Source organism: Tasmannia lanceolata, unplaced genomic scaffold (genome assembly GCF_043159265.1).
Source record: "Tasmannia lanceolata isolate RefF3 unplaced genomic scaffold, GAP_Taslan_0.1 ptg000037l, whole genome shotgun sequence".
In the NCBI taxonomy this organism is placed as follows: domain Eukaryota; kingdom Viridiplantae; phylum Streptophyta; class Magnoliopsida; order Canellales; family Winteraceae; genus Tasmannia; species Tasmannia lanceolata.
This window is the reverse complement of record NW_027518714.1, coordinates 4,215,166-4,242,226: the sequence shown is the minus strand read 5'-3', so window position 1 is coordinate 4,242,226 and position 27,061 is coordinate 4,215,166. Positions and strand designations below refer to the sequence as shown.

The 27,061-nt window shown below is 36.6% G+C and overlaps 1 protein-coding gene across 1 annotated transcript; it reads right to left on the bottom strand.

Annotated features, from left to right (window-relative positions):
* Positions 1 to 25,374, bottom strand: LOC143860523 (RNA helicase family protein). Its single transcript, XM_077371203.1, has 23 exons — positions 25,133 to 25,374; positions 24,861 to 25,005; positions 23,952 to 24,026; positions 19,954 to 20,043; positions 19,707 to 19,786; positions 18,584 to 18,653; positions 18,382 to 18,467; positions 17,929 to 17,998; positions 17,683 to 17,778; positions 14,184 to 14,289; positions 12,655 to 12,701; positions 12,478 to 12,561; positions 12,322 to 12,375; positions 10,039 to 10,139; positions 8,905 to 8,995; positions 7,001 to 7,165; positions 6,184 to 6,273; positions 5,915 to 5,986; positions 4,674 to 4,772; positions 4,395 to 4,481; positions 3,142 to 3,195; positions 970 to 1,049; positions 1 to 762 (listed from the first exon to the last, which is right to left on the bottom strand). The coding sequence occupies exons 1-23, from the start codon at positions 25,228 to 25,230 to the stop codon at positions 615 to 617; spliced, it is 2,088 nt and encodes a 695-aa protein (XP_077227318.1). The 5' UTR covers positions 25,231 to 25,374; the 3' UTR covers positions 1 to 614.
* Positions 25,375 to 27,061: the final 1,687 nt, after the last annotated feature.

Sequence of the window (27,061 nt, the reverse complement as noted above, 5' to 3'; positions counted from 1 at the left end):
TGAGCATAGTTGAAAAGCTTTCCATTATATTTAGTAGTTCCTTTAGAAGTTAGAATTTCAAATAGCCGTTAAAAAAAAAAAAAAAAGAATTTCGTATTCTTAGTACTAAAAGCCAACAGTAACGATTTGAAAGCACCAGGAAGGTTTCTTCCTCCATGCCCCAACAGCATCCTTCTTGGGTTAGTTCTTGATGACTGTAAGACTTTAATTTCCTGCATAGTTGAAAGCCATGTAGGTCACTGGTATGCTACAGAAACTAGACCACAGCAGCTCATCTGGTTATGTCTCCGGAATGAAATCATTACATTGGGACCATCCAAGATGAGAGGTTCATCAAGAGTCCATAACCATTTTGGGTCACCAGATCAAATGCAATCTGATTCTTTTGTCTTGATGAATTTCCCTGTGTATGTTTCAGAGATGCCGTCGGTCGCTCATAAATCATTCTATGTACTAGACGGTCCTCCACTTGAGCTCCAAAGAAGAAACTCTGCGTCCACCCGGGTTCTAATTCCCTGGACTCAGCAGATCTTACTGTATGAGGAATGACATTTCATGGCCACACTGCACCTCTAGCACAGTAGGAAAAGCTGAAAGTATGGCTTCACATGGAGTCAGAAAGCAGCAGGGTTTGGCTTCTGTTGTTGATAAAAGTGAGGTGCAGCCTCTATTAGCCAGGAGGGATTGATAGAAATGACATTACACATGTAGTGTCGGTCAGTCGAAACAAGAGAATGGTAGATTACCCATTTTGGGTTAACCCTGTCAGCAAAAAAGACGGATAAAGAAGAGATTATTTTATCATCTTACTAATTTGATCATATAAACCAAGCAACGGAATGGTGTGGTCATGTTGAATAAAAACACCAGAAATATTTGTGACTGGGATAACTGGCATAAGAAACAACTAACAGTACTGATCTTCTTCCTTACCAAGACCAGGATCTATCACAAAGTCACTACACTAACCTGAATAGCACTGATGACGGATGGATATATACTTCTTGAGAACTCCTAATGGTCTTGTATGATCCACCCTGACCAAATGCCTTGGCAACAATCAAAATAAGGAATTCGTGAATTACAAAGGAACACGAAAATTTGTCAGAAAAGAAATATAATGAACTGGACATTATTTTATGCTCATTGCCAGGGTTGCAGGATATAATAGATGACTAGATGTACAAAAAGGGGTACTCATATGACAAATGACTATATGGTACTCAGCATGCAGTTAGCCTAACATAGATATTCATCAACGGAATCATTTTCATTCGCACAAAAAAATGTGGCTTTACATGCAAGAAAATTAAAACTTATTGGAGATTGTAAATGAGTGAACAAATGCATTAGAGATCTCTAAATTCAAGGTCACATGACTCACATATCATCATCAGGGACAACAAATGTACATGCTCAGTAAGAATTAAGATCTGTCAAACCTTATATACATGCTATAGAAATCTCCTAGATGATTATCAGTGCTTTGAACTTTAACTTATGAGCTAATAAATTGCCAAAAGATGATCCACTTGAGCATTTCATGATTTGAATATCAAGCATATCAGATTATGGGGAGACTATTATCTGATACAAAGAACAATTCAAAGCCATGTAAAATGCATTGATGACTTGCTGCATTGATGACATGCTTTAAACTTTCTGTGCCAGTTTACGCATTCTTCATTCCACTTATTTGAATCAAGCTCCAAGGCCACCAAGAGCTGTAGGTAGCTCATGCTCATCACCAAGAGCTGTAGGTTGCTCATGCTCATAAAGTGTGTGTGTGTGTGTGTGTGTGTGTGTGTGTGTGTGTGAGTGAGTGTGTGATTTGATTTCCCCTCAAAATATGGATGCTACATGAGTTCCATTATGCATGACTATAATTAATATCTTATACATGGCCAAAAAAAAAGTGTTTGGGTGTGTGCTAAACATTGGTTGGTGTGGCCTTTCAGTCATTTTTGCATGAATATGTCGAATGCATGTGATATAATATTTCCACCTCTTATTTGTCTTTATTTAAAATGACAATATTTTCACTATACTGTTTTTTGTATTTTCCTAAAAACAAAGTCATATTTAGGAAGAATAAAAGGGTGCAAAAATGCTGGCAAAGGGGGGTGACAATTATCATTTCCCAACACATATTGATTTATGAAGAATAATATTTTTTTTTTAAATGGACAATTTATGAAGAATAATAATTGGGATATATATTTTACTTAATCTATGAAATGGTATTATTACTATTGCATGTTAATGATGATGCATGTTATGGAACTAGGATAATTAGTTAATATTGTAATTAGCTAATGATCATTGACATGCTGGTCTGCTACTCACACAAGAGCACCCCGTTGAACGGGATGAGGCTAATCACATAGTGGTGATACGTCGCCCTAGTTCCTCGGAAGATCAAGATGAATGTGGGCATATTCATGTGCTAAGATGAGCTGTCTGATATGAAGAATATAACTCGAGTCCGAGAGGAACTTGTGTGATATAATTATGAGATGATACACCTAGTTCGAGATTGCTTCAAGCTTTCTAGAATTACACCACAACGTATGCATCATACAGCATGTGCTGGAATGATATTGAATAACATGTGCATGGGAAAGATTCCATGATATTACATTGTGACTACACATTTGGTTCAAACATACAGAGAAATTTAGATATGTGATTACACATTTGGTTCAAACATACAGAGAAATTTTAAACATCTGCTCCTGAGTCCTGCCAATCAGTGTGTTTATATGTAGTGGGGTAAGAAGTAAAGTTTTTTTGTGAGGGATCGGATGGTTAGAGGGCCCCAAACAAAAATAATTGATATTGCAGATCCTCAGTTTTCAGTTTTCAGCTATTTTAGGAACTAACAATCTACACTAAGGCAACGTTTAAATTGAATGCACGGGGCAGAGTGAAGCAATCTGATCCTTTTTATTCGAATTAACAGAATCACTTTCTTATTCAAAGATACTGCCTTCACTATAATTACATAAATAACATAATGTCTAAAACAACATTAGCCAATTTTTATTTTTATTTTAAAAATTTAGCCAAAAATGATTTATATGAAACGGACAAAGCTGCTCAAAAGCATGTTCCCTGAAATGATATATATTCATTGCTTACTTCCAAGCGACATGCATGGGCAAAAAATCCAGCAGTAATTGCCTTCCTTACCACCTACAAGAAGCAAAAGGATGCACAATCATCTTCATGTCAAGCAACAAGTAAAAGCAGAATCGAAACTTTAGGATGGAACTAGGCACATGAAATAAATTATATCTAATAATTAAACATAAACCAGAGAGCTTGTAAGATTTTCAAAGAAGTTTCTGGCATATGTTATAGAGAGCCCATCCAAAAAATTTCACAATGCTACGAGTCAAAATAAGTAATATTTCTAACAAAGAGCTCCTTTATGATCAGGGATCCTTGAATAGAAAACCTCTAATTGATTCAGGTATAAACTCAAAACATTTAACAGGCAATAAATGGGCAAAGAGTACTTCATTAGTTCATTCATATAATTTGCCACAATAATTTATACCAAAGGATTTTTCTAAATGAATTTACTAATTCTGGAAAGAGACAATATTGTGCATAAAACTAGAGGCAGTCATCGTAGTTGCTAATTTGCCTAGATGACTAAGTGGCTCGACCACTGCTTAGGGGTCAAGAATGGGAGCATATTATATAACAAATACATACATACATACATACTCTCTCTCTCTCTCTCTCTCTCTCTCTCTCTCTCTCTCTCTCTCTCTCTCTCGTTGACTTCCCTAAGTTGACTCGCTTTTACCTTTGCCGAGTTCTCATCCGAGTCCAAGTTTTGCCCCACCAAGTCAATCTAAACTCCTTTGACTCGACCGGGTTTACAAAAATTGACCGTGTCAATCATTACCTAGTTAAATACCTTCACGAGCGCGTATTTCAATCTTCACATGGAACACAATATGATTGATTCTCAACTCAACTAAGCCTTTGTCCCAAACTAGTTGGGGTCGGCTAATGAATCCTTTAGAAAATTTACATAAAGAAGGTGAAAGGATCTACCCGGCTCAAATTGACTACGTCTAATCCTGACACTAGTTGGGTTCGTCTACATGGATCATTTTCTTCCATTCTCTCCTATCCAATATGATTGATTACGAAGGGAAAAAACACAAAATGAGCAGCATCCCCATCTGTAGCCATTTCCCATTATCTAATGGGAAAATTGACTTTCCCCACTCTACAGTTAACAAGTTGCGGACTGCCGCCACTTAGTTCAATCCCCCTTGTGGCATCTAGGCAAATGAAATGATGGGTTCCTACACATTCTTTGTAGACTGATGAAAAAGTGAAATATTTTCAACCACAACAGTGGTAGAAATTACCTGCGTGTCCCCTTCACAAGACTTTAAGACTATGCCTAGCCTCTGCACTATTTTGTTGAGTTGTTCTCTAATTTCAACAACCTTCTTCTGCACAAGAGTTATGCCCAATATATTAGCACTAACAACATGCCTGAGAACTATGGTAGTTATATATCATCTCATGAAGCATGTAGATTAACATCAAAGCTGCCATGAGCTCAAAATTAGAACGAAAAGGGAAAAGAAATAAACTAAAGATTTCTTACAACTGTTTAAACAGCAGAGACAAACTATACCCACCATAGCCTGGTAATTTATGAAGTTTTTGTGACACCACTGTGAAGATTTACCGGAATGAAGAAATCCTTTGTATATATTCAGATAAGTCACATGATCACCCTGCATATTATCAAAAGATAGATTAGACTGATCTCGAAACGATTTAAGGAAAATCCGACAAATGCAAAAAGAACCATTCATAGGGAAGTTGGTTGGCAACCATTAAAAATAAAATAAAATAGGGAAGTTGGTTGGCAAAATAGAGATATTTCAACTTTACCATTCTAGAATCTAGTAAGAGTAAGATTTTTACTAAGAAAAAGACACATGTCTATTAGGAAACATGGAGAAGAAAAGGAAGCTGACCATTCCACCACGCCTTTTTGCTTATGAGAAAGAAAAGGTTTTGAAAAAGCCTAAACTTGTGGGGTTCAATCCCAGATTACGTATCAGAAAAAAAAGCCTAAACTTATAGCATAGGATCCGTGTTACCCCAAAACATAAAAGATGGATGTAGCCTGCATATAAAACACCAAGCAAGACAGCGTGTTTCCCATACTTTATTAAAATATTTTAATAATGGGGACCATGTGTATTCAGGCAACATGTATGTGATTACAATATATTAAAAAAAGATAAGTGTAGGGATTCTCATTTTCCTCGCCTAGAGGAAAATAAACACAGACCGTAACTGTTAGTGAAAAATACCACTACCAGGACAGTCAGATCCAAGGTTGCCAGAGCGGGAATCGAAAGCGGGAATCGAAAGCGGGAATCGAAGCGGGAATCAAAGGCTCCCAGGGAAGAATCTTGCTTCCTTGGTCAGATCCTCACTACCCCTTTGGGTATCTCTATCAAAAATTGAGACTAATTATAACGGAAAAAGATGTCTACTTAGAAATACACATGAGTTTTGTTTTCAATGAAAAGGTGTTTGCCGACAACTGAGTTATCCATTTAAGCAAGTTTACCCTGACAGGTCACTTGGCTTGAGTCCTGATTATAGAAATCAAAAGGGGGATTCCCCTAACTGTCTGTAGGCCCTAACTATAACTTCATAATCTGTCATACATGGTCGGAAGCCATAACTTGTGTAAGTCGTGAACATAAACAACAAATAGAAGGTTTATGAGAGCAGAGAGGGTGCTAAACATCTCATAATATAGCATTATAAAAACAACCCTTTCAGAAGAAACAGTTAAAACGTAGTGGGCAAGCATGTGGAGTCGCATGCAGAAGAATTAGAGAACAAAGTCAATAACCTCAGCTACAGCAAATCGTAGTTTAGCTTCATCCAACTCCTTTTGTGCACCTCTTACAGAAACCCAGATAGACTGCAACAAGGGCATGTAAACAAGTCAATTTCCATCCTAGAGATCTGTAATCATTGGCAAGATATGATATGGCATCAAGAAATATCCTACACCAGGCTATGGAGTTAGACAGATGATTTTATATAGTTTGTTGAGACACAAAACAATGTCTTAAGATTATTGATCATATGAGATGAGAGCAAAAGAAAAAGTTTCACCTGAATTGAAAGAATTGCAGCTATAGTGATAATCTCTTCAGAACATCCAAGTAGGCTCGCTGATAATATCATCTTTGAAATCATTGGATCCTAGAAATTTTCATTTATAAAAATATTAGGATATTAAGTTTTTCACGTGACAGAAACAAATTATTATAAAAGTAAATATAATATAATATTACATTGCAGTGATAAATCGACCCCCATCTCTCTCTCTCTCTCTCTCTCTCTCTCTCTCTCTCTCTCTCTCTCTCTCATGGTTCATCTAAAACTACTGATTTTGTATTGGAGAGCGAAAATGTCAAGTAAAGGAGGAGGTGAAATATCCGGAAATCTATACCGACATAAAGCGATTAATTAAAACAACCGAGGACAAATTTGAGAGTTCAGACCATACAGCTTAGTATATCTTACTCCAAAATTTTAACACCAGAAAAGGAAATATATACTGACTCAAAAGCATTGAAACTGAGTACGAAGTGAAGATGAAGAGAAATTTGAGAGTTGTAAGTTGTAACTTTATGCATTCTCAATTAACCACAATTTGCTGAAAATAACTAAAATGGGTCCCTAGCTTTTATTAATATTAATATCAATAACAATACCTTTTCAAAAAACAATATCGTAATATGTGCAAACTAATTGACTACAAATTAAATAACTTTTTCCTGCTTAGGCATCAGTATTGGACTTCAGTAGATAAGAAATAATGTCAACAATATACATTCAGATCAAGAAATATTAAGTAAAAGAACTGAGAACATGATAGCACACCAATAGAATGTCAGAAAAAGAATTTGACGATGTGAAAACATACTAATGGAATCTCAGCAACTTGAAATCCAGTGGGTGATGTAAGTTTGGCATCAGCATCAAGAATACCAAGTGAGTAGAGAACCTCGAGCGCTCTAACCATTGCCTCTGGAGCTGGGGATGCTGGCCAATCAAAGCCCAAGATATTATCTATACCTAAGGCCTTCAGCTGTGCAATTAACACACTAGAATCAGGAATTTAAAAATTAATAATACAAATAAAAAAAACAATTTACATAAGAAAACATTTTTCTTTTAATAGTGTAAGATAAGAAAACCTTAATAATCTACTAATCAAGAATAAAAAAAATATAAGATAAGAAAACCTTAATAATAATCTACCCAACATCAATCAATGATTTACAAGTGAATGAATTCCTTAAAAGAAAATCATTTTGAGTTGATGTGTTCTAAAACATGTTTGTTAACTTACCAACTCCTCCAAAAGCTTAAGCTGTTGGAGAAGGGCAGTATTTAATCTTTTATACTTTAACACTCCCCCTCAAGTGTGGCCCCTCTTTCTAGGGTTGGCCTACACATGGCACATGTGACCCCTCTTTTTTGGGTTTGGCCATTGCTTGTGGATTTTTGCTAACAAGGAGGTTTGAACCCAGGGTCCCAGGCATTTGCTCTTATACCATGTTAAACAACCAGTTACCCCAAAAGCTTAAGCTTTTGGAGAAGTTGGTAAGTTTCTAACATGGTATCAGAGCAAAGGTCTCGAGCTCAAATCTCCTGGATAGCAAAAATCCACATGCGTTGGTCGGCCCAAAGTGGGACCACATGTGCCATGTGTTTGCCAAGTGGGCCACAAGTGCAGGGGAGTGTTAAAGTATAAAAGATAAATAATGCCTTTCTCCAACAGCTTAAGCTTTTGGAGAAGTTGGTAAGTTAACAATGTTTACCCAAAAAAATCCGCCAATTGTGTGAAATGTATCCAATGACATCAGTGGCCAATGAATAGCTACAAATTACAGCGTACTTAATTTATAAAAAGCCATTTATTATGTCATACAAAATATTATCTAACCATATAAAGATATAGCCAGATAAAGTTTCATAAGTGTATATCATATATTGCAGTCAAAACAAAATAAAAATATAACATTCTCTAGCTATTTCTATTATTTCATAAAATATATATATATAGAGACTTAGAGAGAGAGAGAGAGAGAGAGAGAGAGAGAGAACGGTTCCTACACATATGTGTAGAGAGTTCTCTACACACTAGCTTAAAATACAGTGGGGGCCCACATTGTTTGGGTGATCCAAGCCATCCATTTTAAAGGCCCTCACATAGATAGGGTGTCTACAAAAAATCAGATCCATAGGATAATCCCAACCCTACGATTTGTGGAGGTAAAATGGATGTCTTTAAACCTTCACAAATTAGTCCATTTTTTGCCTCCACAGTTCGAATGGTTAGGATGATCCTACGGATCTGATTTTTTATGGACACCCTATCTATGTGAGGGCCTTAAAAATGAATGGTTGGATCACCCAAATAATGTGGCCCCCACTGTATTTTAAGCTAGTGTGTAGATAACTTATCTACACATATGTGTAGGAACCGTTTTCGCACACACATATATATATATATATATATATATATATATATATATATATATTAAATATATTTCATAAAATATATTTATTTAGTTTTATTGGTATTATTAGTTTTGTTGCCACTTTTATTAAAATAATTGTGAGATTTGATGACAGTTTTCGAAATAGAACAAGAGCATAATAAATTGATCCCTCACCGACTGCCAATCAAATCTCAAGCTCCCAACAAGGAAAAGAAAATGCTATGGATTACAAGCTTAGGCTATGCCTATCACATGAAAAGGTAACAATAAATAATGACAACAAAATAAATAAGATCAATTTGTGAAGCAAATCACATACTTGAATTACACAAGGAGCAAGATTCGATCTTTGCATCTCTGGAATCCCTTCAGCAGGCATTTCCTTGACAAAATACTCTTCAGTATATAGCCTGGTAGAAATATCGAGCACGTGTAAAGAATCATAGAAGCCAATCACCATACAAATCAAACCATTACTAGATTACTTGGTAATTCAGCAAAGAGATGTGGTTCCTAATATGCTAAATTGCTAAGAAAACCAAAGAAAATGTTAACTGGAACGATGTACACATTATGACGGAAAAAGTCAGAATACTATAAAATTTAAAATTCCGCATAAAAGTATTGGGTTAGCATCAGAAAAGAAGTAATCACCCCCTTTCAACTAGCCAACCAACTCAACCGTGTCAATTTGGAGTTAACTAGAAAGCAAAACCAAATCAAAGGATGAAGCCAAATTGGCATATGGGAGATCACAGGAGTACATGACTAGGTGTTTGAAACTCCAGATTTATGGGATATTTTTCTGAATTTCAAGTATGCAATGGAATGGGTGTCCTTAATTAAGAGGATGGAGGGTTTAACAAATAACTATAAATATTATGAAAAATAACAATGATTAATTCTCATGATAAAATCAAGAAACTACATAAAAGGGGGCCAATAATCGTATACGCAAAGAAGCAAATCTATCAACAAAGTTATGGGAAATACCATTTCCTAACAGTCACAACATAGCCTTTCTTTTGATATTGACAAAGCCTGTCCTCACTACGGGCCTTTCCCAAATTCCAAAGCCATTGTGAACAAAAGTTTGTGCGTTAGTGCATTTTTGAGCCTATGTATACACCAAGGCTGAGAGGCAAACATCAAAAGACATCTTCACGAACATAAGTACAACATAAGGTACGCCTCTTATTCTAAACTTCATAGGATCAAATAGACAATTCTGCGAATTGATGCACTAATTCCAACATGACAGCCTGGAAGCATTTGGGACAGAATGTTTTGTGGCACAATTTATGAAAATTTATTAGATTTTAGCCTCTAGGATAATTAAGTAATGACCTTCACTACAAAATAAAGAACCTGAATAACCATCGGCAGCAGAAATTTGAACAGACATAAAAAAGAATTGGTCATGAAAACCAACAAATCAGTAGATTTCATATACCTATAACACTTCCCAGGTCGTACTCTTCCAGCCCTTCCAGCCCTTTGTCTTGCAGATGCCTTGGATATTGGTGCCACTACCAAGTTTTCAATATCGGAAACCTACGAACAAAAGAAAAAAATGGAAAAGATAAATATATATCCATGACAGTTTGGCTTTAACATTTCTCAAAGGAAATTAAAAAATCCCAAGTATTTAGTGTGATTAGGGGTGTGAATGGACCCGGATGGACCGATGGATCAAAAGAATTCAAATGTTAACGGACAGAATTTGGACACAGCAGCTGGATCCGAGTTGAGGGCCCCAATGTACAGAAATACCATTTATTTTCATTCATTTATGTCTATTTAGTAGGGGTATTTTTGTAACATTTAAAAACCTACTCAAACAGCAAACAACATATCATTTTCATGCTCTATGTTTTAAGACGATTCCCCTCTCTCGAGTTTCTTCCTTCTTCCATCCACTAACCCAAAGCAATAAGCGAAGCTCGCACAGGCCTTACTGCATTTAGGGGCGCCCATTAATAAGGGGTTAGACCTTCTAACTATAATACAAGTATTGTTGTTGCGCCCCTAAACTGCTTCTATAGCTGTCACCTTGTCTTATTGCTCGAATCAACCTAAGAGCTTTGCACTCGTATTGCCGGTTACCTCAAGAAAACAACGCTAGCACCCGATCTACAACATAACTAGGACCTAGGACACTCTGATGGACAATCAGATTCAAAATGGATAATGAACGAGACCCAGAAAGTAGGATCCGTCAGACCCATAAGTGTGACCCTAATTGAACATTGAACCTATTAGAAAAAAAGGAACAAAGGATGTTGAATAGAAATACAATAAAACTAGCAATCCAAAGTAGTGAATAACCATTTAGAAAGAATGGCCCACAACTCAATCCAATCAATACTAATTGCTTTTTATAAATCAATCAGGACCAGTGTTCAGAAACTTAGACCCGAGCAAGAACATGACTACAGTAAAGCCAAGTTGACTCGAGCGAGTCAATGATTGAGTGATTTTTCATTAATATCGCGAGTCAAAGGAGTTAGTGATTGACTCAGAGGGATAAAACTCAATTCAAACAAAACCACAGCTAAGGTAAAACCAAGTCGACTTACGAGTAGATGATTGACTTAGGGAGTTTTTAAACAGTGATCAGGATCCAGGACAACTTAGCTCCATCATTCCCAAATATGATTCAAAAGGATAACAAACGATTATAAATAGACAATTACAAGACTGGATCCATGTTTAGACAACTAAAATATGCATTGCAATTACAGGATTTCTACCATACAACCACCCAACCTTGGTCTATTTGGTAGAAATGTTATTGTTTAACCAAATGGTCTAAGGATCAAACCTTGGGTGGTGCACACAAGATCAAAGGATTTCTCACCGTACAATTACCGAATAAACCCGGAATCTGGATTTTCCAACAAATATTCAGAAATGATATTACTTGTGAGAGTTGGCAAATTCAATTTTTGTTCCTTTTCCAAAAAAAAAATAGCTTGCAATTATTTATTCCAAAAGTTTGCAGTGAGTTAAAAAGGTAGGTTTTTTTATTACAAATATGAAATCGCAAAAAAGAGAAATTTAGACAAACAATCTCCAGTTTGAAAAGCTCGCTTGGTTTGCTCAACAACCTGGCATAGTGAATTTGGTTTTGTTAACTTACCCACTTCTCCAAAAGCTTAAGCTGTTGGAGAAAGGCGTTATTTATCTTTTATACTTTAACACTCCCCTCATGTGTGGCCCCTCTTTCTTTGGGTTGGCCTACACATGGCACATGTGGCCCCCACTTTTGGGTTTGGCCATTGCATGTGGATTTTGCTATCAAGGAGGTTTGAACCCAGGCATTTGCTCTGATACCATGTGAAACTACCAGTAACTCCAAAAGCTTAAACAGTGATATGATTTTATTCTCTAATAGGTTTCAAACCAAAATCAGGCACTGAAAAAACTTATATGAGTTGATTCACTTGGGCCTTTGGGTAAGTTATAAGTCAAGCCCTGTTTTTAAACATTGATGAATGCATAGAAACATCCAGAGAAGTACAGATACAAAAGCCTAATAAAACATATAACAACATTGCACAAGGATATCCAACAAGAAAAGGCAAGAAAGTTACATATTAAAGCAGCGGGATCATAATAAAAACTAAAAACGAAAAGTACACTTTACGAAACCAAAGGGTACAGAGCCTGTGCAACAGTATGGTAGCCAACCAATCCACTACATATAAATACACATCAAAAGAAAAAGGAATACCGGATTGTAGAATCGCTGCTTTGAAAACCCACTATCCACAACGAAGACCACTCCCTTCACAGTCCATAAATGAAATATATGAGATTTACAGACAGCATAAAATGCCACTGAATGTATTATGTATCTGTCATAGAAAGACTTCTAAATTAAGGTTACCTCTAAAGTCAACGATGTCTCTGCAATATTAGTTGATATAACAACTTTCCTCTTGCCTTTAGGTGTGGGGGAAAAGATAAGGTCCTGAGAACAAAGTAAATGATATCAAGCTTCCATCAACTCAAATTTTTGGCATGGATGTCACTATTCCCAACTACGAGTTGATATATCACTGACCTGGTCTGAACGTGAAAGCCCCGAGTACAAAGGCAAAACAATCAACCCTGAAAATGAATTATTTAACTAGACAATATCAATGAAAGGTTTGCATCACCCTATCTATGTCAAGGCCCATCAAATGAATAGTTTGCATCACCCTATCTATGTCTCGGCCCCACTGTATTTTTGGCCGATCGAGTAGAAAACGTATCTACTCGATCGAGTAGAAACATCTCTCTCTCTCTCTCTCTCTCTCTCTCTCTCTCTCTCTCTCTATATATATATATATATATATATATATATATATATATATATATATATATGGGATTTGCTAGAATCCATGTCAGAAGGCATTTCGCTGAGGGTCTGTAGCAGCTGGCAGCAGCCACCTCGTGAATGAAGACAACATCTGCTGTAAAGTGAGCTTATGTGGCTACTATCAGATGCAACAGACCATCTGCGAAATGCCTTCTGCGATGGATGCTAGCAAATATATATATATATATATATATATATATATATATATATAGAGAGAGAGAGAGAGAGAGAGAGAGAGGGAGAAAACGGTTTCTACACACAAGTGTAGATAAGTTATCTACACACTAGCTTAAAATACAGTGGGGGCCCACATTGTTTGGGTGATCCAAAGCATTCATTTGATGGGCCCTCACATAGATAGGGTGTGCCCAAAAAATCAGCTTCATAGGATCATCCTAACCCTTGGAACCGTGGAGACAAAAAATGGACAGATTTGTGAAGGTTTATACACGTCCATTTTACCTCCACAAATCGTAGGGTTGGGATGATCCTATGGAGCTGATTTTTTGTGGACACCCTATCTATGTGAGGGCCAATCAAATGAATGGTTTGGATCACCCAAACAATATGCCCTCCACTGTATTTTAAGCTAGTGTGTAGATAACTTATCTACACTTGTGTGTAGAAACCGTTTTCTCATATATATATATATATATATATATATATATATATATTAGAAAAGTGTTTCTAGTCTGCCGACTAGAGATCATTCTCTAGTCCAGTGACCAAAAACACTTGGGTCCCATATTTTTTGTTGTCATCTAAAGCATTCATTTGATAGGCCCCATCATAGATAGGGTGTCCACAAAAAATCAGCTTCATAGGATCATCTTAACCCTTTCATTTGTGGAGCAAAAAAATGGACAGATTTGTGCCGATTTATAGCCGTCCATTTTAAGCTCCACAAATCACAGGGTTGGGATGATCCTATGGAGCTGATTTTTTGTGGACACCCTCTCTATGTCAGGGCCCATCAAATGAATGCTTTGCATCACCCAAATAAGGTGGGACCCATGTTTTTTGGTCGCCTGACTAGAGAATGATCTCTAGTCGGCAGACTAGAAACACTTCTCTCTCTCTCTCTCTCTCTCTCTCTCTCTCTCTCTCTCTCTATATATATATATATATATATATATATATATATATATATATATATATAACTACTTTCGTCCATAAACATGTGATAAAATTAACACAAAAAGTACTATAAGATGCTAATGCAATGCTACCTGAAGAGTTCCTTCTAAGATTTTGAGCTTCTTCTGTAATTAACTGGACAGCAGCATCAATATCATCTTGACCTGTCAGGAATACCAAGATATCACCTGTAGGCTCCTACACCACCAAAATAAAATGGAGCTCGAATGTGAGAGAATTGTGCGTGCTATAATTTTAAAGAAAGATACAAAATAGTGACAACAATGGACAAACATATGCAATTATTATGTAGTCCCCAAGAGTACTAGTAAAACAACTAATGTGGATCATGATCTCCACAAAACATAATCAACTAAAAAAGAGTCAAAATATCGTAAGCAACAAAACAGTTCATGGAACATGGATAATTTAATGCATAAACCAAAAAACTCATTAAAGCTGAAACGTGGAAAAGATCTAACGTTAGCTTCATCATTAGTCTTCTTTTGTTTTACACTATGACAATGTTATGGCTCTTGGAGGGAACTTAGAAGCAGGAATATTCCCTCGTGGGTTCGGCTCTTTCCCCCCCCCCCCCCAAAAAAAAAAAAAAAAACTGTGATTCTGAGCTCCTTAGGAAGGAGCTTCCAAGGAGTGCGACCTTGTGACGCTCCCAACCTGATGAGCGCAACCCAGTGACGCTCCCAACCTATTGGCAATATCACTGATATAGGGATATTATCGCGATAATATAACTAGAACACCAAATCATAAATATATCTTGTGATATTATCACAGTATTCTCATTTTGGATATCGATATATTATAGTGATTAATACAATGGATTTTGCTAACGAGTGCCCTAAGTTTCCAATGCACTCGCTAAGGTGCATTGGAAACTTAATTTTGCAATCATTTTACACATGCTCTTATAAAAAAAAGTCTCAAAACATGTGTGAAATTAAGTTTCCAATGCTCCTTAATGAGTGCCCTTAGTGAAACCCTAATAAAATTTAACAGATATAATTGTCACAGAGCAAAAATCTATATTGTGGTGTTCCATAAATTCCCAGTTTAGTTGTACTGATTCACAATACCACATTGAAACACAAGGTTTGGAGTTCAAGGGTCTTCACTTTTTCGTTGATGAATTACCCATGCGGTGCCGTAGCACATCGTATGGTGAGGCCAGCCTGCTCTAATGCAAAGGCCCTACAATCCACTCGAACCCACCCGGCACCCATGCTACTAGCTTGTCCTTGTTGTGCTCATGATCCACCTGCATCACGAGTCAACCGAGTGCAGGTGGGTCACTGCTATATGGTGCAAGTCTAGGGTTCGTGGATTAATTTCTATGAGCATAGAAATAGTTTCTAGTTCAGTTTAATAGCAGCATGCATTCTCAAAACTAAATAACAACAAAAAAATTTCAATAAATATTAGTAGCCTCTAAAATTTCATCATCAAAGAGAATGGAGAAAATGAACACATGATATACACCACTCCATCCAGTTCCTTCATTTTGTCTCGAATGACAGTTTTGCCAGCATACAAAGGATTAAGGACCATTCAACTTTATCATATGCCTTTTCCATGTTCAAGTTTAAAATAATTCTGCATTAGCCGTTGGTCATGGTGAAATCAATGACCTCATTAGTCATGATTATGCTATCAAGAATTTGCCTTCCCTCGACAAATCCATATTGATTCTGGGCAACCAATAGAGGTAATCTTTAACAATTGAGAGGACAATACTTTGGAGATATTGTCCTGACGGACAATACTTTGGACTTTGGAGATAATCTGATCAAGAATTTAAATGTCGGTTCCAGTGGTGGCCGAAACCAAAAAAATTCGAGTTTCGGCCGAAATTATGTTAAAAAAAAAGAAGATAATATTTCGGTTTTCATAAAATTTTCACCGAAATTTCAGTAATTTCGGTGGAAACTTTTTTAAAATTCCGGTTGAAATCTTTAACAATTGAGAGGAAATTTTATAAATAAGGGTGAAAATGAAATTTTGGTTGAAAATTTCGGCGGAATATCAGGAAAATTTCTGCGAAATCTTGTAAAAAACCGATTCATCGTGAATTTCTTAAAGGCCCATAGCCAATAAGTACTGATAGGAACTCCAACTGATCCATAAACACAACATCATGCACGATAGGAACTCCAACTGATGAATTGAGAAGACCATGCATGGAAACTAGGTTCATTACATTTTTTTTAGGGGCATATAATGAGGGAGATCGGTCTTTAAAAGAAGAAATAAGGGAAAATATGAAGAAAAGAAAGGCAGCTTGAGGCATGGTTGTAAGACTAGAAAATGGAAACAGGAAACAGTGTGGTAGAAGAAAGAGCTCATATTTGTATTAAATTATGCAAAAAGTAATTTGGGGTAATTTATACTCATAGGAAACATGTTTCCTTATAAACACATTTCAGAAAAAATGGGAGAAAAGAGGGCCCAATGTTTTTTCTTAAATATCTAATACTCACGATTAGTTGTGCATATCTTGTAATAGATGATTTTTTTTTGAATGAATATATCTTGTAATAGATGATACTTAGAGTATGCTTTAAAGTTTGAAAGAGGGGCCTTAGAAAGAAGAAAAGAAGATCCTTTCTGAGGGGAACGTTTGCTTTCCATCCTTTCTCCCTCTTTCTCTTAAAAAACAAATCATTTCTCATTTCCTTTCGTGTTCTCAGGAAACAAACTTCCTAGTTCAAGAATGGTTTCCATGTATCATTAAGGCAGTAATATACGGTCAGTCAGTCAGTCAGAAGACATGAGATGATATGGACTTCATAATCATTGATATAAAGCATTGTAAAGTGGGTTGCGCTATAACATGTGAGAAAGAGTTAATAGACATCAATAAGATGAGAAAATAGAAAGTCCTCCCTGAATTCCTAATTTTGTAACTCTAAAATAGAATGATCGGTGGGCAATGAAAAATGACATTGTGGGGAGGTTATAGTTGCTCTCATGGATTGAAGATGCACAAAGGGTTAGCCAAAAAAAGATAGCAACAAATACCTTCAAACAACTTGCAATTGATTTCTGGTGTTCTTGCTTTGTGTGCGACCTAACTGTCGAACCACGCAAATCTTATGTTCTTGCTTTGTGTGTTTGCATCTCATCTTGTCGTTTCTTGCACATCGTGTTTGATCCTATTTTGAGAGATTAGAGATCTCTTGGTTTTCTCTAGTCACAATTTAGTTCCTATGATCACTAAGTCACACAATTTATTAACTCAATGAAACACATACAATGTTTTTTATTTGGTATGTAAGCAAATTCTACTTCTGACCATGAGTCTCAACAATGAGAGAGAGAGAGAGAGAGTCCCCAAACAATCACATAATAAATTATATACTGAATGCAAACTCAAGAAAACATATGGTGTGCTCTTAATGATATCAAATTGTACACTGGTTTAGCATTATCCTGAAATAGGAATATACATAAAATATAAACTGCATTAACAACCAATTGCGGGAACCATCAGTCAACTATATGATATGTTAACAAAAGATGATGGGAGTATTGGGCTCTAACTCGTTTGATAACTAGCATACTATCATCTACCTGATCATGAATTGCTATCACTGTTGAAACAGCAGCTTGCAAATAATCTGAGGTAGGTTCCTCCAGATAATGAATCCGTACGTCATAACCTCTACCCTAACATAATCATGAGTAGATTAGCTTGGAGTTAGATTCTTCACATTGATTTTGTCAATGGTCCAACATAAAGCTGTAGAATGTCATTAAAACACCAGTCAAAGGGATAGTTTTATAAGAAAAAAAAATAAAAGAATCAACATTACTTACTTCAACAGATAGTATTGCAGGCAGCATTTTGGGTTCACAAGCATCACCTGCTTCCCCATGACGTTTTCGGCTGGATTACAACAATAAAATGCAAAATTTCAACGTAAGTGGAAGTACGTAGTATAGCCTATACCCGCTGAAGAATGAGCATTGTTGTAAGTGCCATCTGTAAAAGGCTCGGTACATAAGATCAAAATCTTTAAATTAACTTAAATTCATCAAAATTGTGACAAATACAACAGCTGGAATTAGCGTCAGCCGGAGCATTGCGAGTAGAATTGTGAATGGAAAGAACAGAATGAGATAGTTATCATGCTTGGGTTTATGCAGTTATATTTAGATTGAACTTCACCAAATTTTTTTAGGGAAAAGAATAAGATAAAACAAATCACCAATGCCAACTCAAAGTAATCAGGACAAATATTCAACTGTTAATAAGTGATGAGAAGAAACCTGGTATGGAAAAAGGAGGACAAGGATTTTGCGTCAATTGTTGCAGATGAAATTATTAGACGCAAGTCACGTCTACGGCGCTGTATCTGGAATACTCATGCTAGTAAATTAGCTTATGAACTAAGAACTGAAAGTTTAGCACGGTTAGCAACAACGAAAACAACATCCACCAACTAGTCAGAATTCTTTAAAAAAAACATACCTTTTTCAGAAGCCCCAGTAACATGTCTGTTGAAAGAGATCTTTCATGGGCTTCATCTACCATTATGACACTGATATAAGGACAACATTGAAAAAGAAAAGATTAGTCGGAAAATATCATTTTTTAGCCCAAGAAACAAATTCACAAAAGCTCTTAAAGAAGACTTTAGAGCACCAACAGACAAGCTGTCACACAGAAAAGAAATGATAGGCAAACAACCCTCCAAAAACAGATAGCTAATGATAACACTAAGGGCCAGTTTGTTTTAGATTATGACAACCGATTGTGGAGTCCCCAACCGATTATTGGACTCAAATTTAGTGCAATTTTGGGTCCAATAATCGGTTGTGGACTCCACAATCGGTTGTCATAATCTAAAACAAACAGGGCTTAAACTATAAAGCTGCTCTCCATCAAGGTCTCCCTTTCTACCCCATCTCTTGCTAATGGATAACGTATTTTAGATGGTTAGGATCCAAATATCATCATACTCAAATTGGACTGCAATCACATTCTAGACACTGGCAAAGATTTCAGGACTTCAGATTCAAGTTTGAAAATCTGTTATTAAAATTGCATGTATTGATCATGCACTATTGAATTACATTTGGGAAGAAAATTGTTGAGAAAATAAATCTATGGATCCCTGGCTAGTCTCTCATCTGATTATCACAATTTTGTTAAAATGCAAGTGTGGAGTAGTGGCTGACCAGCTAACTGAATCATAGATCTAATAGCTGGATATAAAGGATGAAACGTATCACTAACAATCAAATCCAAATCCACAAATGTTTAAGAATGTGAAGTCCTGCTTATATACATACACACTTAGTGTCATAGACCGCTTGTTAAAATAATAAAAATAACCACAAGAAAATATTTGTTTTTCAGAACGACAACAGAAAAATTATTAGAAGAGCAAAGGGATACAAGAGTTGACTGAGGAGGTCACAGAAACACAGGAATCAGCATGTGAGACAAGGGTATACAAAACAAAACAACAGACAAATAAAAGTAGGCATGAAAATTGATTTCAGAAAATGGAAATATTACATCCATAAAAGTAGGCAATAAGAAAAAAAACGTGCATTATCAGCCTCCGAATTTGAACTGTAACTAGTACCTATACTTGGTCAAAAGAGGATCATTCATCATTTCTCTAAGTAGTACGCCATCAGTGAGAAATTTGACCATGGTTACTCCCTGTGATGCCAAAACAAATGATATCCGTAAAATAAGAAACATCACAACAATCTAATAAACAATGGGGATCTTGACCCCAATCAACCTCAAATGACCAGAAGAACCCTTGAAATCATGCCCATGCTACATTGAAATAATATCTTACAATGGAAAAGCTGAGGTCCTACCGGATTTGTAAGATCCTCAAAACGAATTGTATACCCAACTTCTTCTCCAAGCTTGACACCCATCTCTTCAGCTACCCTTGAAGCAACTGACTGTAAATATATAACCTAGAATTAGTAATGAAAGAACATAATAAATATCAGAATAGGTGCCGAACTGAATTATTCAACCTAACCGATTCACTGTATGTCCAAACTCCAAACAGAAGTCCAAAAGCAAACACTGTAGATGAAGTCTTATTCTTCAATGCTTTGCCGACAGAAAAATGTGCACAACATAATAATTTGAATCAGTAAGATATGTGTTTGCTCCAAACAGAATGCAACGACACATTTCCTTTATTCTCACTACAAATACTGAAAAAGGATTTCTTAATTATGTACTTAAGAGGACTAATTAGAATATTGAAGTGCTTCCAAGCTGCAGTGCCAAGGGATACTGTAGAGAAGTTTTAGGAACAAAAGATACGCAGGTTATGTATGTTACCTATCAGAGAATCAAAATGTGAAAACTTATTTACGAGCAAATTAAAGGAGACATCGCACCAAAGACCGATTTTTGTACAGAAAAGTACCCAAACAAAACTTATGGATTTAACACATAGGACATGTATTTTTGCAATCTGAACAATTGAACCTAATGTAATTTTTGAGAAATCCTTTGGAAATATGGTAATAAAGCATGACTGACCAGAACTTGTAAAAAAAGGTTAGATGAACAACAGAATGAACCTTTTGTTTGAGATATCTGTATGATTTCATATGGAATAATTCATCTTTTACTCTGCCATGATCGTCCCTTTAAACTTTAAACTTTAAAGTGATAGGATTCTCGCTATTGAACCATTAATCTTCTAAAAGTTCAACGAGTCAATTATAGGGAAGGGACCTTAGGAAGGGGCCTCGGGGTAAGTACTTTATCTTTCCAGGTTTTAGAAATCTCTGGACGGGGGAGAGATTTCTAAAACCTGGATTTCTTACTTAAAATCCAGATTTCTAGAACAGTCCCTAAATGTTACTGGAACAGTCCAGGTTTGGATTGCTTTGCTTTCAAACTAAAACCTGGATTCTAAAATCCACGTACCCAAGGGGCTGTTTGGATGCGTGGATTTTAGTATCCAGGTTTTAGTTTGAAAGTGGTGTAAAATTCTGGATTTGCAATGGAAGTAGGTTGCAGATGTGGGGGAAGTAGGTTGCAGATGAAGGCTTTAAGTAAGATATCCAGGTTTTAGAAACCTCTTCCCCATCCTGAGATTTCGAAAACCTTGAAACATGGGACGATCTCCTACTCTCTCACTCGACAGAAAGAAGGACGAGAAATCAGAAAACGACAGACGGTCTCCTTCTCCCACCTCCCATCCAGGATATTGAGGAAATCCAAGATTCTAAAATCCGTGTATCCAAATGGCCCCCAAGGGACCTATGCTGCCCACATCTCTGAAGTATACATTATTAAAAACTACACAATATATTGTCAAAGATTACATCGTCTCTAGTGTGTGAAATAAATATCCATAATAATCCTAATCACAACTACAAACTACAAAGCTAGTGACTAGTGAGCATACATACATGAAAACACCGCTCCACAAGAAGACCGGTTGAGATGGGATGCAGGTAACAGACACCCATACAACGGGCATTAACATTACATATGAAATTACCCTGCTTTTTATGATTTCCAATTTATTAACCACTCCATCAATTGAAAGAAGAAGATTAGCTCAACCCAAGCGCCATAAGTTGACTTGGCTCAGCCTGGAACCAAGTAGTCTCTAAAGACTAAACCCTTTACTGTTTTTTTCTTCTTTTTTGAGACCTTTTATAGTTACTGCAAACTGGTTATGATAATCGGTATGTCGAACAAATAAAAGAGGGATGACTGCACAGAAATAAATATAAGAAAATGAAAAAATAAACTAAACAATTAAGTCAACAAGATGTGCTGATATCATTTTTGAGGAGTTAAAAAAGAAGACTACATCAGGGATGCCATAAAATTCACATGGAAGCATTTCACTTAACAAAAAAGGGAAAGTGGAGATATGCTAAGGAATAGATTGTCTAAAGCCTAAAACTTCAAAGTTTCACGAGGCGCAGTGAAAATAATACAATGTCATTACAGCATCGCAGGAAATGCTGTGTAAGGGTAAGCATCCAGCAACCTCAAGTCAAGTAAGACAGTACAGATGTAATGTAATAGCAATTATCATAATTTACCCCAACCCAATTTTAACTGATTTCGCATTGATTAAATAGGACGTTTACATCAGAAGACAAAAGTATGTAAATAAGACAAAAGATATGTGGGGGCGGGGTTTTTTTTAATGGTGGGCCCATCCCGTGCAGGGACTTTCTAATCATATTAACAACTTTTAGTGATACTTCCTCCCTATTCTTCTCCTCTAGTCTCTTTTATTATTCTTTTTCTTCCATCTTTTATCAGCATTAATCACAGTTGAAGGACCTATGAGACTTTATTGTGATAATCAAGTGGCTATCAACATTGCACAAAATCCAGTACAGCATAATAGGAGCAAATATATCAAGGTAAATAAAACTTTGTCAGTAAAAGAATTGTCTCTAATGAAGTGTGTTGAAGTCCAAACTTAATCATGTACCTGGAGAGCTTGGTATGATCAACATCTATACCAAGCTTGAGGGTGAGTGTTGATATACGTGGGTTTTTTAACATGGGGCTCATCTCAAGCAGGGACGATGTTAACAACTTTTAGTGATATGAATATAAAAGGTTGAAGCCGTGGGTTTTTTCTTCATTACAGAACTCCAATTCTCTTCATATTATTCTCCTCTCACCTCTTCTATTCTTCTATTCCTTTCTCTTACTTCTATCTTCTATTAACATTAACTTCAACTAATGATAAAATTATGCTCTCATATTCATTGCGTAGATTTTCGGATGATACTAAAAGTGTGGTCCTCCACTGTAAATTTTTATCAAGCTAGGTTTGTTGGTGTTTGTTTTTCACTAGTAAAGACTTTCACAATTCAAGTAAGATTCCAAAGATAAAGACTTTCACAATTCAAGTAAGATTCCAAAGATGAATGCATGTCAAATTGCTTGACTTACCTATAAAAGACATCACATGCGAAGAGAGAATGGCCAAAGGTAGTTTAAAACTTTAAATCATATTCACCAAAGTAGGAAGGGAATACGAGAAGTGATGTGGCAAGCAGAAACAGGAAGAGAGGGGTTTAAAAGGATTAAATGAGGGAAGAGAAAAACCCTAAGAAAGCAATTGGGAAAGTAAAGAGGAAACATGTGAGAAGCATCATAGAGAATGAACATGAAGCATGTAATAAGCTTCATCGAAAGCGAAAAAGAAGCATATAGATACAAATAGGGTTATTGTAGGTTAGAGAGGAAGGGTTAATGTGGGCTAGGGTAATAAGTAGTTAAGTAGGACTTCACGGCTGATTAGAATTGCAAGTTTTAAGTATTTGTAGTTTTACAAGCTTAATGTTTTATTCATTAAGATTTAGGCAAAAAATTGCATAAGTTTATTGGAAACTTAAAATGTGCTCTTTAATTTTTACATACACTCCATTTCTAGATACACTCCTTCGGCACTACTAAAAAAAGAAAAAAAAAACACTCTTTTGAAAAGTTAATCATCTGAATAAGAAGAAAACTCATAATTAAGAGGAGGCATGCTGGAAGCACACTTCCTCTTAATTTGGGAAGTGAGAAGAATTTAGCTTCTGAAGTGTGCTTCTGACCCAATTAGAGAGCTTTCGTTAAGTATGGTTTAAATACTTTCTCAAAATCACGTTTTCAAAGCATTTTCCACGTTGTTCCTTACTCCTAAGTAAACTTCTCCATATTTATTTCTTTAGCAAATAAGAATACATAATTGTTTCCCTCGTGTATAAACTAGGAACAAAATAGAACGGTGTCGGCCTGTTGGCAGACGCGAGAAGATAATAAACAAGAATTGAAGTGCAGGATGGTATAATTTTAGAGCAGGCAAAGGAAACACCTGAACAGCCAATCTTCTTGGCTGGGTGCAAGCTATCACCCGCCCACCGGCGGCCCAACCTGCTTCCTTGAGGTACTGAAACACAAGCAAAAAAGTGAAACACCTGATGAATCTTTGAAGGAAAGTATAATGGTATGGTGCATTCCATGAAGAAAAAGGATACGGATACTTAATTGCTAAAAGAAGGCTGCAAAGATTCATCGTGAGAAGTCTGTAAAGATTCCTTGTAAGAAGTCAAAGTTACACCACACAACACAGAAAACACGTCGAAAATTATACCACCAGATAGGTACTTCCAACAGCTAAAAATAGATTCAGATATAAATCATATCAAAAACCTAAACCCAGTCTTACCTAGACAATAGCAGCCCGAGTAACAAAAGATGATGTAAACCTGATAAAATTAACCGTGACGATAATTGTATTTGCATTTCGGATTACAATAGAAAATTTGGAATGTCAATGTATTCTGTGTGGAAAACCATTTTGTGGTTCAATTTAGCAGGAGAGAACAGCTCTCTCAGATGAATTAAATGAATAAGACAATATGAGCTAAAAATTGAGCATGTGTGGCTGTTCTCTCCTACAAAAGTGAGCAGCGAAATAATTGATTGAACTTGCAAGTATATCGTGAAACTGGATAAGGCAATAAGCATGAAACAAAAAGAATGAAGAGAAATCAGCAATTACACTATTCATATCCAGAAGACAAAAAAAATCTATTCCATTGATTGACATAGACTGACAAAGAGCATAAAAGGAAACCCAATTACACACCAATGCCAGCACTAGCATTTACCACATACTAGCTGTATCATTCAGATAATCCCAACATTTTCATTCTACAAAACGCATAAGATAACACAACAATAGTACAAAAGAATAAGGAGGACAAGAAATAAATGAAACCTGGGGAATCTGGGTGGTTTTTCCGCTACCCGTCTCGCCGACAATGATGGTGGTGGCATGATTCTCTACCAGATAAAGAATGGAGGTCCTGTATTTGAAGACCGGGAGCCTTTGCCTCTGCTTCTCATGGTTCGAATACCCGTAACTGCCAAAATTCAAAACATAAAGATCAGCCCTAAACCCTAAACCCTAAAACCTAAAACCTAAACATATGAATGGAGGAAATGCAAAATCAAATAGTAATGTGTGGATTGAGGAAGCAGAAAATTTACTCAGCGGATGGAGTGGAAAAGAAGAGGACACCGCCTTCTTCGTCATCGAGCAGAGCGGCACGAGGCCTATCGGACCCTGGCTTCCAGAACTGAGACATCTTACTCTATTCCTCTCCTTCCTTTCTGCTTAAAAAGGCGGAAAATGTTTTCTCCTTTTTTTCGTTTTTACAGAGCGCGAGGAGGGCTGAAATTGCGAATAGATTTTTAGTCCCACACCCTATGACTATTGGATGCGAAAATTTGGAAACCTGCCCAGTAGAAACCTAGGACTAGGATACCTATCAAAATAATAATAATAATAATAATAAATAGGTAAGTGATATATTCAACCCCTTTTCTTAAGCAAACCACCCCATCTAGTTTATTCATGACGGCTATTTTACACTAAAGAGGGTGGCTATGGGAAAGAGGGAGCAAATATATCATTTAACCATAAATATTGGGGCTGTTATAAATTCACCCTCTCCATGGTTAAATTCACCCTCTCTACTGGTTGTGAACTAGGGGTGCAACTCTGGTCGGGTTCAACAAGAAAAAGTCCGGTTGACTTCCGGTCAGGTTTGGGTTGAGGGTTTGGGCAACCCGACCCGGGTGAACCTGACATTTTTTATTAATTTTTTTTTTGTAAGCTTGAAATCTTGGGTTGAACTCGAGTTGGGTTGGAAACCCATCCCGAGTTGCACCCCTGCTGTGAAGTCACAAACACAACATGTCACCGACTCACCGGTGCAGTCTCTCTCCACGAACCCTCGGTCCGGCCAACAATTGACTTGTTTAGATCTTTGAACAAGGTACGCCCACACATACTTATTATTACAACTAATATCCTCTGTATTATCTATTTGAACATGAGTGAGTGAGTGACAAACCATTATTGGCCCAACAATGAATGGTTTAAATCTTGGGAAATTATATTTACGCCCCTTTTATCACCATTCATTTGCCATGTACTTTGCAATCAAAGCCACTGGATTTTTGCTCCATCTGACATAAAGTACATTAGCTTCATTTTTGCCATTGATACATTGACGCTGGGTGTCCCTAGTGGTCAAAAGGGAAGTGATAAAAATCTATATGATTCGAAGAATCAAGGCCATCTTTAGGGAAGTGATATTTACATACCTTTTGATCACTAAGGACACCCGACATCAGTCTATCAATGATTAAAGGGGGGCTAATGTACTTGATGTCAGAAAAATCCAATGGGTTTGATTGCCACGTACATTGACACTAGGTGTCCCTGGTGATGAAAAGGGGCGTATTTTTTTTTACAGAAAACACCTAAGCTCACTTGGTTCAAAGATCCAGAACCCTTCACTTATTGTGACCCCAACATATATACTTACACAGTCCTTTTCCTCAAAATCATCTCCCCAAGATGGCCTTGATTCTTCGAATCATATAGATTTTTATATGAGGTGTCATCGTATTAGATTGGAGGGCTAGAATAATATGATAGATATGATTTTTGGGGCACGGCTTGTTTACAAACATTGGGACCCAACAACTGGTTGGATCTTCAAGGAAGATGGGCTTCACTGTATTTTTCAAAATATAAGCCCACCTACGAACCAAAGTACGGTACTGTATACATTATATAATTCATGCTCTTTAGAAAATACGTTGAGTCGTTGAGGCCACTTTTTTGAAGATTCAACCTAGGGGTGCAAGTTTGGCCCTGACCTGCCTTGAGCCCGAACAGGGTTTGGGCTGGATTTTACACCCCTGAGGGAGGGTCATGGTTCATTTTATAGGCCCCGACTCGGGGTTGGGTTCTTGGTTAATGCATCGGGTCACCCTGACCCGGCCCAACCCTAAGTTTTTTTATTATAGAATTGAGCCATCTGAACATGTTTCTTTTGCTAATGTTTTCTATTATCTTGGATTGATGTTTCTTTAGATTATTATTATTAATTATCTCTGTTGCCC